The sequence below is a fragment of the Misgurnus anguillicaudatus genome, unplaced genomic scaffold (assembly GCF_027580225.2).
Source record: "Misgurnus anguillicaudatus unplaced genomic scaffold, ASM2758022v2 HiC_scaffold_31, whole genome shotgun sequence".
In the NCBI taxonomy this organism is placed as follows: domain Eukaryota; kingdom Metazoa; phylum Chordata; class Actinopteri; order Cypriniformes; family Cobitidae; genus Misgurnus; species Misgurnus anguillicaudatus.
In genome coordinates, this window is record NW_027395281.1 from 3,164,837 (window position 1) to 3,180,506 (window position 15,670).

The 15,670-nt window shown below is 44.4% G+C and overlaps 1 protein-coding gene across 31 annotated transcripts in view; it reads left to right on the plus strand.

The window, feature by feature from the left end:
- Window positions 1–15,670, plus strand: part of LOC129453021 (uncharacterized) — a 234,820-nt gene that overhangs the window by 20,154 nt on the left and 198,996 nt on the right. For 29 of the 31 annotated variants that reach the window (XM_073865319.1, XM_073865305.1, XM_073865313.1 and 26 more), the window contains exons 7-11: window positions 5,824–6,019; window positions 6,577–8,377; window positions 10,716–10,886; window positions 11,658–11,831; window positions 12,075–12,248. In XM_073865319.1, coding sequence (XP_073721420.1) covers window positions 5,986–6,019; window positions 6,577–8,377; window positions 10,716–10,886; window positions 11,658–11,831; window positions 12,075–12,248 — 2,354 coding nt within the window. In that variant the 5' untranslated portion in view covers window positions 5,824–5,985. The remainder of the gene's footprint in view (window positions 1–5,823; window positions 6,020–6,576; window positions 8,378–10,715; window positions 10,887–11,657; window positions 11,832–12,074; window positions 12,249–15,670) is intronic. The other 2 variants (XM_073865331.1, XM_073865336.1) reach the window with 1 other exon arrangement.

Here is a 15,670-nt window from a genome sequence, read left to right on the forward strand (position 1 = left end):
CTTGAGTTCGAGTGAGTGTGTTGCCTCTCCCTGTGTGTTTCACCAGCTTGCACAAAGAGTGATTTCCCTAAAAGAGCAGCACGTTTGAGCTTTGTGTCTTTTTAAAGACAGCCACTCATTCGTGTCACGGTCGGGGTCGTCTTTTTAAAGATGGATTTCCGTCCGTGCTCCGTTTCTGGATGCGGTGTGTTCATCACCCCCCAGGATGGCCACAAGCGTTGTCTTTCGTGTCTGGGGCTCCAGCACGCAGAGGCAGCGTTGCGTGATAGTTCATGCTCCGTCTGCGAGGGCATGACTATGGCGGATTTGCGGAGACGGGTGTCGTTCCTCCGGCAACGGCCCCCGCCTTCCAAGTCTGGTACTGCTAAGGGCGCAGTTACCAGACTTGCGAAGGATGACCTCCGTATAACGGTGCTGGGTCGGTCTGCTGGGTCGTCCAGCAGCTCCCAGCGCCCTGATCCGTTGCCAGCGGAGGTCCCGATGGAGACGAGCGGCCCGTGTTCTACGGTGTCCTCGCGCTCTGTCGAGCCTCCACCTGACGCGATGTCCACCGTAACGTCGGAGGGGGGGTTGTCAGCCTCGGACGTCGATCCGGATCCGCTCCCGCCTTCGGGCCAGGTTGCGGGTTCTGCGTTCGACCCCGAGATGGCAGCCATGCTCGCTCGGGCGGCGGAGGCGGTCGGCTTGGAGTGGACTAAACCTCCCCCACCTGAACCGTCCCGCCTCGATGATTGGTTCTTCGGGGTTGCCAGGGCTTCTCAGTCCTCGCCCCCGGTGCCTTTCTTCCCCGAGGTGCATGAAGAGCTGACGCGGCCGTGGAAAACCCCGTTTTCCGCCCGGAACCGGCCGTGGAAAACCCCGTTTTCCGCCCGGAACCGGCCGTATCAGCCTTCACCCCTCACCTCTCTCGAGGGTGGAGATGCCAAGGGGTACACTGGTATCCCGTCAGTGGAGCTCCCGGTCGCGATGCAGTTGTGTCCGGCCGGTGTCGCTTCCTCCTGGCGGGACCAGCCTACTCTCCCCTCACGGGCCTGTAAGCACTCATCGGCGCTGACCGGTGCTGCTTACAAGGCTTGTGGGGAGGCAGCCTCTGCCCTGCATGCCATGGCATTGCTGCAGGTTCACCAGGCTAAGGCTCTGAGGGACCTGCACGCGGGAGGTCACGACTCGCCGAGGGCGTCCTGCAGCGGCCGCCTCCGTTCCTCCCTGGGGCTCTTCTAAGAAGCGAGAAACCGGTCGTCAGCAGCCCGCCCCGCCCGCTCAGCCCGCTTCGAAGGGTGGAAAGAGGAGATCGAAGCGGCCCTGAGACGGGCGACCTAGAGATGGAGGGGATCGCTCTTCGGGAGATGGTGAAGGCACCACTCCCCCCACTGGAGGAGGGCCGGTTGGGGAATCTTTTGTTTCAATTTTCTGTTCCGCCGACTTTTCAGTCGGCACCCACAATTTCACAAAAAGAGCGAATTCCACTTCCATCTCTAGGTCTTCAGATGAGCGCCGGAGACACGAGCGGGCTCATAACCCCCCCTTGTTCTCCAACTCATCAGAGGAGAACGAGAGCGACGCATGGGCTCATAACCCCACCGCGCTCTCCAACTTCTCAGGCGGTAGGAGACAGCTACGGGCTCATAACCCATCGTCTCCCTCCTCCTTCGCCAGAGGGTGCATCGAGTGGTGTGAGGTGTCTTCAGCAGAGCCTCCCTTACTCACCCACCCAGCAACGGACTCAGGTGAGTGTTATCACACACAACACTGCTGTCGGTGCGGCCATTACGCACACACCGGCGATCACCTCCGTTGCGCCCGCCGCGGGTACACCGATCGTGCATTTAGTCCCCCTCGCACGGTATCTGGGGGCGTGGGAACAGCTTCCCAGCCCGTCGCGTTGGCTTTTACGCACGATTCGTCTCGGCTATGCGATCCAATTTGCCCGGCGTCCCCCCAAATTCTCTGGCGTTCGCTTCACTGCGGTGAGAGCTGCCGATGCGCACGTCCTCCGTGCGAAGATCGCTGTCTTATTATCGAAGGACGCGATCGAGCCGGTCCCTCCAGCCGAGATGAGGTCGGGGTTTTACAGCCCTTACTTTATTGTACCCAAGAAAAGCGGCGGTTTGCGACCGATCCTGGACCTGCGTTCGCTGAACCGTGCACTTCACAGAATGCCGTTCAAAATGCTGACACCCAAACGCATATTTCCATGCATTCGTCCAAACGATTGGTTCGCATCTATCGACCTGAAGGACGCGTACTTCCACGTATCGATTCTCCCCCGGCACAGGCCGTTTCTCCGCTTTGCGTTCGAGGGGCGAGCATACCAGTACAAAGTCCTCCCATTCGGGCTCTCTCTGTCACCCCGCGTATTCACCAAAGTAGTGGAGGGGGCTTTAAAACCCCTGAGAGAGAAAGGTGTGCGCATTCTCGCGTATCTGGACGATTGGCTAATAATAGCTCAAACACGTCAGACGCTGTGCGATCACAGAGATTTAACTTTAAAACACCTCGCTCGTTTGGGTCTTCGGGTCAACTGGGAAAAGAGCAAGCTTTGCCCCGTGTAGAGAATCTCTTTTCTCGGGATGGAACTGGACTCGATCGATTTGACAGCTCGTCTAACAGAAGCGTGAGTACAGTCGATTCTGACTTGCCTGAATGCATTCAAGAGCAAGAGCGCGGTCCCGCTGAAACAATTTCAGAAGCTTTTGGGGCATATGTCAGCAGCCGCAGCTGTAACTCCACTCGGACTGCTTCATATGCGACCGCTTCAGCATTGGCTTCACGATCGAGTCCCGAGGAGAGCGTGGCTGCGCAGCATTCACCGTGTTATCATTACACCTGCGTGTCGTCGCACTTTCACTCCGTGGTTAGACCGTGCGTTTCTCCGAGCCGGTGTGCCTCTGAGACAGGTCTCCAGGCATGCAATAGTATGCACAGATGCTTCAGACACGGGGTGGGGGGCCACGTACGATGGGCTTGCGGCTTTGGGGGTCTGGACGACACCCCAGCTGCATTGGCACATAAACTGCCGGGAAATGTGGGCTGTATATCTTGCGCTCGTCCGTTTCAGCAACGAGTTACGGGGCAAAGACGTATTAGTTCGCACAGACAACACTGTGACCGTGGCGTACATCAATCGTCAAGGCGGTTTACGCTCGCGTCACCTGTCGCATCTCGCCCGTCACCTTCTCACTTGGAGTCAGAAGAATTTGAGGTCTCTTCGTGCCATTTACATCCCGGGCACGCTCAATGTAGAGGCGGATGCGCTCTCTCGGGCTGCGCGTCCCGGCGAATGGCGGCTCCACCCCATTGCGGTTCAGCAGATTTGGAGACGTCTCGGCAAAGCGCAGATAGATCTGTTTGCTTCCCCAGAGACGACCCATTGTCGCCTGTTCTATTCACTAGCCGACGACTCGCTCGGCGTGGATGCATTGGCACACAGCTGGCCGCGAAACATGCGCAAATACGCGTTCCCTCCGGTGAGCCTCATTGCGCAAACCTTATGCAAAATCCGGGAGGACGAGGAGAGCGTGCTGTTGGTGGCACCGTATTGGACAACCAGGAGTTGGTTTCCAGAACTCTCTCTCCTCGCGACAGCCCCTCCCTGGAAGATTCTCCTGAGGAAGGACCTTCTTTCTCAACAAGAGGGCACATTATGGCACCCGCGCCCCGACCTGTGGAACCTCCATGTGTGGTCTCTGGACGGGGCACGGAGGATGTGAGTGATTTACCGCAAGAGGTATCTAACACTATTGCTGCTGCGCGAGCGCCGTCTACGAGACAGGCTTACGCGCTTAAATGGAACCTGTTTGTCGACTGGTGTTCTTCCCAAAGTGAAAACCCCCGAGAATGCCCGATTAGTGTTGTGCTTTTGTATCTCCAGCATCGTTTGGAGAATAGGCTGTCACCATCCACTATTAAAGTCGATATCGCTGCAATATCAGCTCACCATTCACCCGTAAACGGTAGGACAGTGGGTCAGCACGACCTGGTCATTAGATTTCTCAGAGGCGCTCGAAGACTGAATCCTTCGCGTCCTCCCTCTATTCCTCCTTGGGACCTGTCCTTGGTGCTGAAATCACTCCAGGAAGCCCCATTCCAGCCTCTGCATAGTGTGAGTGTCAAATTTCTTACTATGAAAACATTAACTCTCCTTGCTTTGGCTTCTTGTAAGAGGATAGGGGATATTCATGCATTTTCGGTCGATGATTCGTGCCTTCAGTTCGGGCCGGCTGCATCCAGCGTAACACTGAGACCCCGGCCCGGCTTTGTGCCCAAAGTTCCCACCACTCCTTTCAGAGATCAAGTGGTGAACCTGCAAGTGCTGCCTTTGGAGGAGGCAGACCCAGCCATGGCTTTGTTTTGCCCTGTTCGTGCACTACGTGTGTATATAGACAGGACGCAAAGTTTTAGGACCTCAGATCAGCTCTTTGTTTGTTACGGTGGTCAGCAGAAAGGGAAAGCTGTCACCAAGCAGAGGATGTCCCATTGGATTGTGGATACTATAGCCCTTGCATATCAAAAGCAGAATGTGCCTTGTCCATTTAATTTACGTGCCCACTCTACACGCAGTGTGGCATCATCTTGGGCACTGGCTCGCGGTTCCTCGCTAACAGATATTTGTAGAGCTGCAGGCTGGGCGACACCTAATACGTTCACAAGATTCTATAGTGTTCGTGTCGAGCCGGTTTCCACTCGGGATCTTTCTACTAATTAGTTAAGAATGCCGAGGGTCGGCTCGTGTGTCGGCTTGGAGCCTCTATTTTGGTGCTGTACATTTGCACCAATATGGAAGGCCATCGGGGCAAAAATGTCACAAAAACTGTTTTTGCCTCTCCTCCACCGCCCTGATAGCTGGTGTTGCGGAGCATCCGCTGTCAACCTATCACTGATGTATTTTCTGTAAACCTGTGTAGGCTAGGCGTCCACATTTGTCCCCTACGTGGGGTTCATTTGTGTGTATAGTCCGTGGGGTTCTAATCCTCCACGTTTTTCCTTAGCAGAGCCTGCTCTGCATCTCTCGGCATACCATGTATTGTTCAGAGACTTTTTTGAGCAACCTGGCGGTTGTTTCATATATTTTTATGTCATCCATTTAACCTTCTTAGGGGATGGCTTCCGCAGTGTTCTAGCTCCGCTCAGTTTAGACGCTTCCCCAGTTCGCTGCTTCACTATCGTGAGTTAAGGAACAGGTAGTGACCGGCCTTCTGCATTTCGCCTTAGGTTCCGCCCCTTTATGTGGAGGGCGGAGGGCTTTGCAGGCACTGGAAGGGTTCAGCTGCAGTGGCGTTTTGGTAGGGATTCCCAATTCGTCGGTCACGATGTGACGTCGTAGTGACCGACTGAAAGGGAATGTCTCGGTTACGTATGTAACCCTCGTTCTCTGAAGGAAGGGAACGGAGACGTCACGTCCCGTCGCCACAGTTTGCTGTTCCATTGCTGTTTTCAGGCCGGGCACTGTTGCTCGGCTTCTCAGCAATAATATAGCTGATTTGGTATTATGCACCTGCGCCTTATATACGCACCTGGCGGGGCGGCGCCGGCACTATGCAAATACCTACCTGCATGCCAAGTTCATTGGCGTTTCTGATAGTTCTCGAAGTAGATAGGTCACCTGCGAAGCGGTTCCCCAATTCGTCGGTCACGACGTCACGTCTCCGTTCCCTTCCTTCAGGGAACGAGGGTTACATACGTAACCGAGACGTTCTTCTGACTTAATAGACTTTTTATAGACTTTTGTAGAAAGGAATACATTACTTATTGTCCTGGAAAATGATCTCTAAAAATGAGTGGGAACCAGATTTAGGAACAAAACTTGTACTTTTTTACTTTTAGGATCTTGAGAATAAAATAATAATTTTTCTGAAGAATGAGTTGAAAAGGTTTAAGAAGATATTGAAAAAAGAAAACACACAATACTTTGTGAAGGACTTTCAAGAGGAGAGAAACAACATCAGAGAAGCATTTCTTGATATCACGCTCTACTTTCTCAGAAGTATGAAGCATGATGAACTTGCTGATATGCTGGAAGGTAAAAACCTCATGACAACATCATCTCTCATTATTACCTTATCATTATCACACTGTCAGTCTATATCTGATGTTGGTGCATATCCGATTTGACAGACTCACTGTCCATATGGTGTATCACAACTGTTCAGATCCTATGACAATCTGCCTCGATGTCTGACACTGTAGAAACTATATTCCCCAATACATGGACTTTCCCTAACACCCGGATCATTTAGCCAGAAATGGACTGTTCCAAAGTTCTCACTGGGGTTGTGTTACTTGAAGTGACAGCATGGCATTACCAAAAAGCTACACAAATGTGATCAGAGCGGTCAGACTGAAATTGATTTCTGGAAATGCGATTTGTAACTGATTTCAAACCACCTCTGGATGTAGCCTGGAAAGGATTAGAAAAAACAGATTTCATGTGGTTTTTGGCCATTCACACGTTCTAAATGTAATTTGATTCCAATTGGATATGCACCAAAATCGGATTTGGACTGACAGTGTGAACAAGGTCTAAGTCATTTACAAAGTAGGATTAATATCTGTATATTTGTTCCTGTGTTTGTTTAGATGAGCTGGTCTTCATTCACCAACGACAACTAAAATCAAACCTGATGAAAAAATATGAACGTGTATTTGAGGGAATTGCAAAGCACGGTGACTTTACGCTTCTAAATAAGATCTACACAGATCTCTACATCACTCAGGGTGAAGGTCAACAAATCAATACTGAACATGAGGTAAGACAAATTGAGGCCGCTTCCAGGCGTCTAGAAACACCAGAGATTCAGATTGAATGTACGCATTTATTCAAGACACCTGGACAAGACCAGTACATCAGAACTGTGTTAACAAAAGGAGTTGCTGGCATTGGAAAATCTGTCTCGGCTCAAAAGTTTGTTCTGGACTGGGCTGAAGGAAAGGAAAATCAAGATATCAACTTCATATTCCCTCTTCCTTTTCGAGAGATGAACTTAAAGGAGAAAGTAAAACAAAGTCTGATGGACCTTATAAGTCAGTTTTTTCCAGAGATTAAAGGACTGAACCTTACAAGAAATGACAAATTTAAAGTGCTGTTCATCTTTGATGGATTGGATGAATGTCGTCTTCCTCTGAAGTTTGGAAGTAATGAGATATTGCGTGATGTCACATCTCCTGCTTCTCTGGATGTTCTCCTAACAAACCTCATCAAAGGATATCTGCTTCCTTCTGCTCTAATCTGGATAACCACCAGACCAGCAGCGGCCGGTAAGATACCACCTGAATTTATTGACCGTGTGACAGAGGTACGAGGATTCAATGATACACAGAAGGTGGAGTACTTCAGAAAAAGATTCACTGATGAGAATATGGCAAACACAATAATTGATCATGTTAAAAACTCAAAGAGTCTCTTCATCATGTGTCACATCCCAGTCTTCTGCTGGATTTCAGCCACTGTGCTCCAGAACATTCTGGAGAAGAAGAAAAACGATCAGTCTGATGACACAACCACAACATCTGAAGATACTCCTAAAACTCTGACACAAATGTACACACATTTCTTTCGCTTTCAGATTCAACAGAGCAGAAGAAAGTATGAAGGAAAATATTCTCCTGATATTTCATGGGATAAAGATTCAATCCTTTCACTGGGAAAACTGGCATTTCAAAACCTGGAAAGAAACAACTTGATCTTCTATGACACAGACTTGGAGGCCTGTGGCATTGATATAACTAAAGCATCAGTTTACTCAGGGATGTGCACACAGATCTTTAAACAGGAAACAGGGATCATTACTGGTACCATGTACTGTTTTGTTCACATGAGCATTCAGGAGTTTACTGCAGCTCTGTATGCACATCTGTTTCTGGACATCACAAAGAAAAATGCTTTTGTTCAAGAGCACAAAGAAAACAGCAATAATACAATGATTGGGTTACTAAAGACTGCAGTGGATAAAGCACTTGAGAGTGAAAATGGACACCTGGATCTTTTCCTTCGCTTTCTTCTCGGTTTGTCGCTTGAGTCTAATCAGCCGCTCTTACGAGGTCTCTTACAACAAGAAGAGAGCAATGAATGGAGCAACAAGGAGATAGTCGAGTATATCAAGCAGAAATTTAATGATAATTCATCAGCAGAGAGATCCATCAATCTGTTTTACTGTCTGAATGAACTGAATGATCAATCTCTGGTTAAGGAGATTCAAAAGCATCTTAGAGAAGGAAGTCTCTCATCTGCTGACCTTTCACCTGCTCAGTGGTCTGCTCTGGTCTTTGTGTTGCTGACATTAGAAGAGGAAGTGGAGGAATTTGAGCTTCAGAAATTCAAGAAATCAGATGAATGTCTCATTAGATTATCACCAGTTGTCAAAACCGCCAAAAAGGCTTTGTAAGTAATCTAATGTAAAGCATGGGTGTCGGAACCATTATATGTGGGTGTAACATGACCCACCCCCTTTTTAGACTAATAATATTTAACCCACCCACTTTTTCTCAAATTTAGCTCATATGTCTGTTCACTTGTTAGAGCGCCATCAGTCAAATCCATTCCATTAGAAGAATGCACTAATAAATTAAACTCTGTTTCACGTTTTAGCTACAGCCCTGACTTCCTCATTTAGAGTCCATATAAAGTAATCTTGTTTTAGTACTTTTGTCTGCTGCACGCCTGTAACACAGCAAGGTAACAAAGCTTTTAGGCTATGAAAGCAATTGTTTAATTAAAAGGCACCAAAATATAAGAAAATAGCATATTTTTTGCTTCCGATGCCCATGGTTTAAAGTAATGATTTTACATTGTTTAAAATAAATTTTTTGATAGTCTTCTATTTTCTTCAATTAATTTTTATCATTCATTTACTTTTATTTTAAACTTGTAAGTTTCATAACTGACATCTATGACTTGCAGAGCACAAAAGAAGATAATTTCATGAATATCTGGTTGGGTGAATTCAATACAGTGCCAATTCATGCTGATTTACTTCCAAGCCTGTAAAAAGTTAAATGTGTGTTTAGTTAATTGATTATATTTAGACCGTTTTTACTCAGATCTGACTGTAAAATTGCCACAATATTCATGACATGAACTCAAATCATCATGTGAACATACGATGCACCAAAGAGTGTTGTTTTAGCACCACATAATGGCCACTTTTCCATTGCATAGGACGGTGTGGTTTAGTTTGGGTCGGGTCAGCTTACTTTTGTGAGCTTTTCATTGGGTGCAGTATGTAGTATCTAATACTTTTTTCGTACCACCTCGGTTGGGGTTCCAAGCGATCCGAGCTAATACCAAACATGACGCGAAAACACAGTAGATCACTGATTGGTCTGAGAGAATCATCACTACCAGCATCATCGCTATAATGTAAAAGATTAGCTTTACCTTGGTGCTAGCTTGCGCTGTCTCGAGCAAACATGTTGTCGTCTGTGCTCTGCTATGAGTTCCCCATGAGTTTAGCGATGAAAAACATCCACAGGTTGAGAATCAGGAGAATTTTTTCCAGACTTGCAGTTTGTAGCGGCATAAGTTGCAATGCATGTGCGCATTATATATGTATATGCAACTTAAATGAGGCTAAGCGGAGCACGTCAACTGACGTGTATATGTGTGGTGGGCTACGTTTCAACCATTCATTGAAGCTCGCGTTCTCACCTAGTTTTTTTTCAAAGTGTCTTTGCATTGTATGACAAGAAGAGAAAGGCATTTGAAGAAAGAAACAAGACCAGAGTGTTTTTGGTAGACTATTTCACACGCTGGCATGCGCTAAAAGCACAGGTTGGGCTTCCTACGTGAAGTTTCTACTCGACAGGTAAAGTTTGTCATGCTATTTGGAGAAATCCATTTAAAATCACTGCTAGTAAAAGTTGATGTAAGCTATGATTAGCAATGCTAGCCCTGGCACAAGTCACAAACCGCGCAGACACGGTAAACATGCCAACAGGAACTTGTAAACAGAGCGAAGAGAAGAACTGGGCTCCTGCATGTGCTCTCTCTCTCTCTCTCTCTCTCTCTCTCTCTGTCTCTCTCTCCCTCTCCCTCTCCCTCTCTCTTGTGTGCACCCATTTAATAGACGTTCCCTCTCTGGAGCAGGTAGAGCAGGGATGGGCAACTTCGGTCCTGGAGGGCCGGTCTCCTGCAAAGTTTAGCTCCAACTTGCCTCAGCACACCTGCCTAAAGTTTCTAGTACAGTATGCCTAGTAAGACCTTAATTGGCTGCTTCAGGTGTGTTTTATTATGGTTGGAGCTTAAGCCTGCAGGACACTGGCCCTCCAGGACCGAAGTTGCCCGTCCCCGAGGTAGTCGTCTTTTGTTATAATGTGCACTGTATTAAATTCACCCCGATGAATATATTCATTCATTTTCCTGTTTGAAAAAGTAATTCATATTGATATTAAATGACATGAGAGTTAGTAAATGATGTTAAAATGCGTTTTTTTATGCACACGCTAAATTAAAAAGTGTCTTACAGGTTATTTCAACTTTAATTGGTTCAGTTACAATGTAGGGCTCAATGAAGAGCAATTCAAATGTAAAAGTATTTTTATAGAGTTATATGCATGTATTGCTTATAATGAAATATATTGAAAAGTTATATGAAAATACTTCTTAAGCAAAGACACACAACATCTTGTCCTTTTTTGTGCATCTAAGCTAAAAACATTTTTAAAAACTACATGGTACTGTATTTATTACGTAAAATTCTTTGTTATTTATTTCTTTGTAGGCTAAATGATTGTAATCTAACAGATAAAGGATGTCCAGCTCTGGCTAATGTTCTGGGGTCAGATAGCCGTCTAAAAGAGCTCAATATGAGCAATAATAATCTAAAGGATTCAGGAGTCAAGCTGATCTGTGATGGACTCATGAACACAAAGTGTGAATTAGAGATCCTGAGGTAAGTGTGAAACTAAACACAAAATCATTCATACACAGTAAAATGATTCATAAAAACTGCTTTTAGCAGAAAGAGAGAAGAAATTGTTTTTTATGTAGATAGATCATTCAGTATGTTTCTGTGAAGTCTCGTGAAAAAGATTTGTTTTAGTGACTGTTGTGAGGGATGCAGCTGATCAAATGGAAGAGTAATAAACCAGTTAGAAACAGTGATAGTGAATGATCAGGAAATTGATTTTGTGTCCTTGAGTGAAAGTAATTCATACGATGACAACAGAGTTATGTTTGGGTTATAGATTGTAAAAGGGACTGTTGTGCATAGTTGATGTTGATACACTGATTAGTAGGAAATAGAGAGATGGAGAACCCTGCTGAAAAAACCAGCATCAAACCAGCATGGGAATTATGCTGGTTTATCTCGTGGTCACCAGCTTACCAGCACCAAACCCAACATATGCTGGTCTTGCTGGTATGACTAGCATGGGATGCTGGTGCTAATGCTGATTTGGTGCTGGTTTAGCTGGTGCAAATGCCTGTGCTGATGCTGGTTTAGCTGGTGTACACTAGCAAACCAGCACCAAAACACAACATATGCTGGTCTTGCTGGTATGCTGTTTTTTTCAGCATGGAAAGGTGTTTCAAGCTCTTTTTTGCTCCTGGAACATCCGTCAAGCTGGTGAAGTTTGAATCTTCTGGAGTTGTTTGGGGTACATTTGTTGTAGGAAAGTGTGGAATGTAATGAATTCATGATGTGCTTTTATTTTATTTTCAGGCTCAGTAGCTGTGAGCTGACAGAGGAAAGTTGTTCAGCTCTATCTACAGTTCTCAGTTCAGACTCCATCAGTCTAAAGGAGCTTGATCTGAACAATAATAAACTACAGGATTCAGGAGTTAAGCTGCTCTCTGATGGACTGATGAATGTTAATTGTAGACTGGAAATACTGAGGTGAGCCATAACATTAACATTTTACACCAATCCAGCTCTTAACTCTTCTGTAGTTTGCTTTCTGAGTGAACTAAACTAGCACTAGTGTTTCACATGTTCTACCACTTTGCTAATGTATGAATATCAAGGAAATGAAACAATTTAAGACAAGACTATTACAAAAATGTAATTAAAAAAAAAAAAATTGTGAACTTCTGTTCAAAAATGTGTTATTGTACATAATTTGTGACTTCTCTTCTCTAGACTGTCAGACTGTAGTATTGGAGAAGAAGGTTATGTTACTTTATGTTCAGCTGTGAGATCAAACCCATCACATCTGATAGAGCTGGATCTCAGTGGAAATGATCCTGGAGAATCAGGAGTCAAACTCATCTATCAATTAATACAAGATCAAAACTGTGCACTGAAGAAAGTCAGGTGAAAAGTTAAAATTAGTAGCATTTGCTTATTTAGTGTTTGCTATAGAATTTTGTGAAGTATTGGGGGGATCTTCCCATAAGAAACCTTTGTGCATTTTTTAGTTAAGGCATCTGCATTTTGAGAATAAACTCACTGGGTCTATGAAACAAAGCTGCAAGCAGCAATTATGGGGTCAAGCCCAACAAGGACACAAATGCATAAAAAATGACTTTGGGAAAGCAACGAAACAATATTCAACATTTTTCATATTTCAAGACCACAAGGCGGTGCTGTGATGAAACAGTTTATGCAACATGTGTGGGCATGACTGGAATGACATGTTACAATTTTCATGTCAATGCACAAATATTTGGCAAAGATACAGCCTCATATCCATTTGTTATGTGACGCCAAATGACCGACATTGGGTACTGTTTGACTGTACATGCATCAAGGAATCATCCATGATGACAAGGATGATTATAGATCTAAGTTTGCAGTAGTTTTAAGCACACTCAAGTAATGACTATAACGACAATACCAAGTTTCATGTCAATACACAAAGGTTTTGCAAAGATACAGCCTTAAACCATTTATAGGCGTGCTCACCATCTAATTCATGGATTTGTTAATCAAGAACGATTAATCTACCAAAAAGCTTTTTATAACTTCTTGTCTGTAGTGGCTCTAGATGATTCATACCAAAATTCATGAAAATCAGATAACTCAACTCTATAGGATTTTAAAAAGTAGTATAATAAATATAATATAATTCAAATAATTCAAAATGGCGGACAGGAAGTAGGTTTTTAAAATGGCCAACACCCAAAATGGCCAACATGCAAAATGGCAGACAGAAAACCATTTAGTATTGTTTGACTCTGTATGCATCAAGGATCTAACAAGATCACTCTCTTGATTTTAGACTTATATTTGTAGTAGATATAAGCAAAAATGGCTGAAGATGCTGCTTTTTTGCACACTCTGTCAAATTCGTTGACAGCGTCTCTTTATGCTACATACTGATTTTTGTTCAAATCTGACAAAAAAACTGTAGGAAGAGTTTAAAAAAGTGGGTTTTTTGTTAGTCAAAGACTAACAAGATCATGCTCATGATTTTACACTTAAATTTGCAGCAGATATAAGCAAAAATAGCCATTTTCGTATCTATGACATATCGAGACCACTAGGTGGTGCTATGAAGAAACTTTCCATGGACCTTAAGGTGATGACTGTGATTACACGTACCACGTTTCGTGCCAATATGCATATGTTCGGTGAAGATACACGACAACAGATTGGCCAACCAACACAAATTCCATAACTGAGTGTCTCTCGAGGCTACACACAAATCGACAAAAGCTCTAGGAGGAGTTTGAAAAAGTAGGTTTTTATAATTCAAAATGGCTGAAAAATTTTCTATATGGAAAATGACAACATAGGGTGTAATTGAATCGTCTTGAGCCAAGAATTCAGAGGAAAACATTTAGTTACTACAATGTACACATCAGAAGCAAAAACGTAAGTGAAACTTTGGACTGTTGGTGGCACTAGAGGGTTTGACGTGGAGAATTTGGTGTGTTAACAATACAGACTGTCCTCTGTTTGTGTGCCAAATTTCATAACTTTCTTACGCTTCTATAAGCAGCCATAGATGCAATGGCGTAAAAGACAACAACTAACAATTTCAAAAGGGGTCTTCATCCATTCTTGGCTTGACTGGACCACACCTTTCAGCGATAATTATGAAAATTATGAAAGCCATTTTGGCGTTAAATAACGAATGTTGGGATTCACTAAATGAATCCTGGCATTTATTTTTATAAAGCCAAAATGATGGTTTGCGCTGGTGGTATCAGTTAATAACTCTGACCATAATGGCACTTTTCCATTGCATAGTACCCCACAGTTTGGGTTGGGTTGGCTTACTTTTGAGGTGTTTTTTCACTGGGTACAGTACATAGTACCCAATACTTTTTTAGTACCACCTCGGTTGGGTTTCCAAGCGAGCTGAGCTGATACTAAAACTGACGTGAAAACACTGTAGATCACTGATTGGTCTGAGAGAATTTTGATGAGCGTTATGCTAATTGGTAAACGCAAGATTAGCTTTACCTTCATGCGAGCAAACCTGTTGTAATCTGTGCTTTGTTGTAAGTTCCCAAACTCCCTTTTGCAGTGAAAAACATCCACTGGTTGAGCTTCATGAACACCATACCAGGGGCCTATACCATGAAGGTAGCTGAACAAACTCGGGGGTTACAGGATTGGTTTTGAGTTGACAAAACCAAACCGATGCAATCAGGCTTTAGTGGTCCCATGAAGCGGTTTATCAACTTTCTCTGTCAACTCAGGCTTTGATCTTTAGGCTATGATTACTCCACCCGCGTGTGCACATAAAAGAGTGATGTCGGCACCGAACAACCAATCGGAATAGAAAATAGAGAGAGCACGTTCGAGCAGTGTATTTTTTAGCGGAGGAGCATGAGCTAATTATACAAAATTATGAAGCTTAAAAAATGTATTTCAAGAGTGAAATAATACTGCCTCTGCTCTTTTTAATATAACATGTACATTAACATGTACTTCATTGTATAATTTATTTAGGTACCCAAAGTGAAACATTTTTTAAGTTAATTTACATTGGTACATTTGTTAATAATCTTACAGGGAATTTTATAAAAGCCCTTTTTAAAAACATGGTCAGGAAATGTCCGTGGAACACTATGAAGCTGTTAATGTAGACTTTCTTACAGTGCGAGTACAACCTTGCACATGGTTCCACAAACCGTGTTTTCCCCATCGACCGCATACAAATATGTACCACTTGCAAAAAAGCGCAACGCAATACACATCATTTACGGTACAGTAAGGGCACGGATTCAACGTGATACATTTCTTATATGAGGCTAGAAGTTTGCAAAGATAAGAGATTCCTTCCGTGGAAAATCTAGATAGTTCATACAAATAACTGGGCAAGGGAAAACTAAAAACTCTCTCTACGAAGTGCTCTTCTAACAATTTGCGTGGAGACCCCTGAGACTTCTTTCTGCTTTGGATGTTTAAGATTAAGACCCTCACCCTCTTTCTTTGTGGGATCATGTTGTTTTTTTTCTTCTTTTTTTAAAATGCGGTATCAACGCGGAAATAGTGATTGTTGAATATGCCTTAATGTTTGTATTTTAATATGTTCAATAAAAAAATACAAATAAATAAAATTTGCGTGGAGACGCTAGTAGTTACGTCAGCTATATATTTCTTTGCTAGCGGCTGATTAGTCAAACTGCAGTCTCAGATCTTGGATCCAGAACATAACCTGTCCCGGGGCAGGTTAGCCGTGCAGCGTAAGATACCATGGCGATGAACACCGATTAAAGCCGCGCTACTTTCATGGTACCTAAAACCCAGGGTTGGCGCAAACTAATCTTAAACTTACCTGG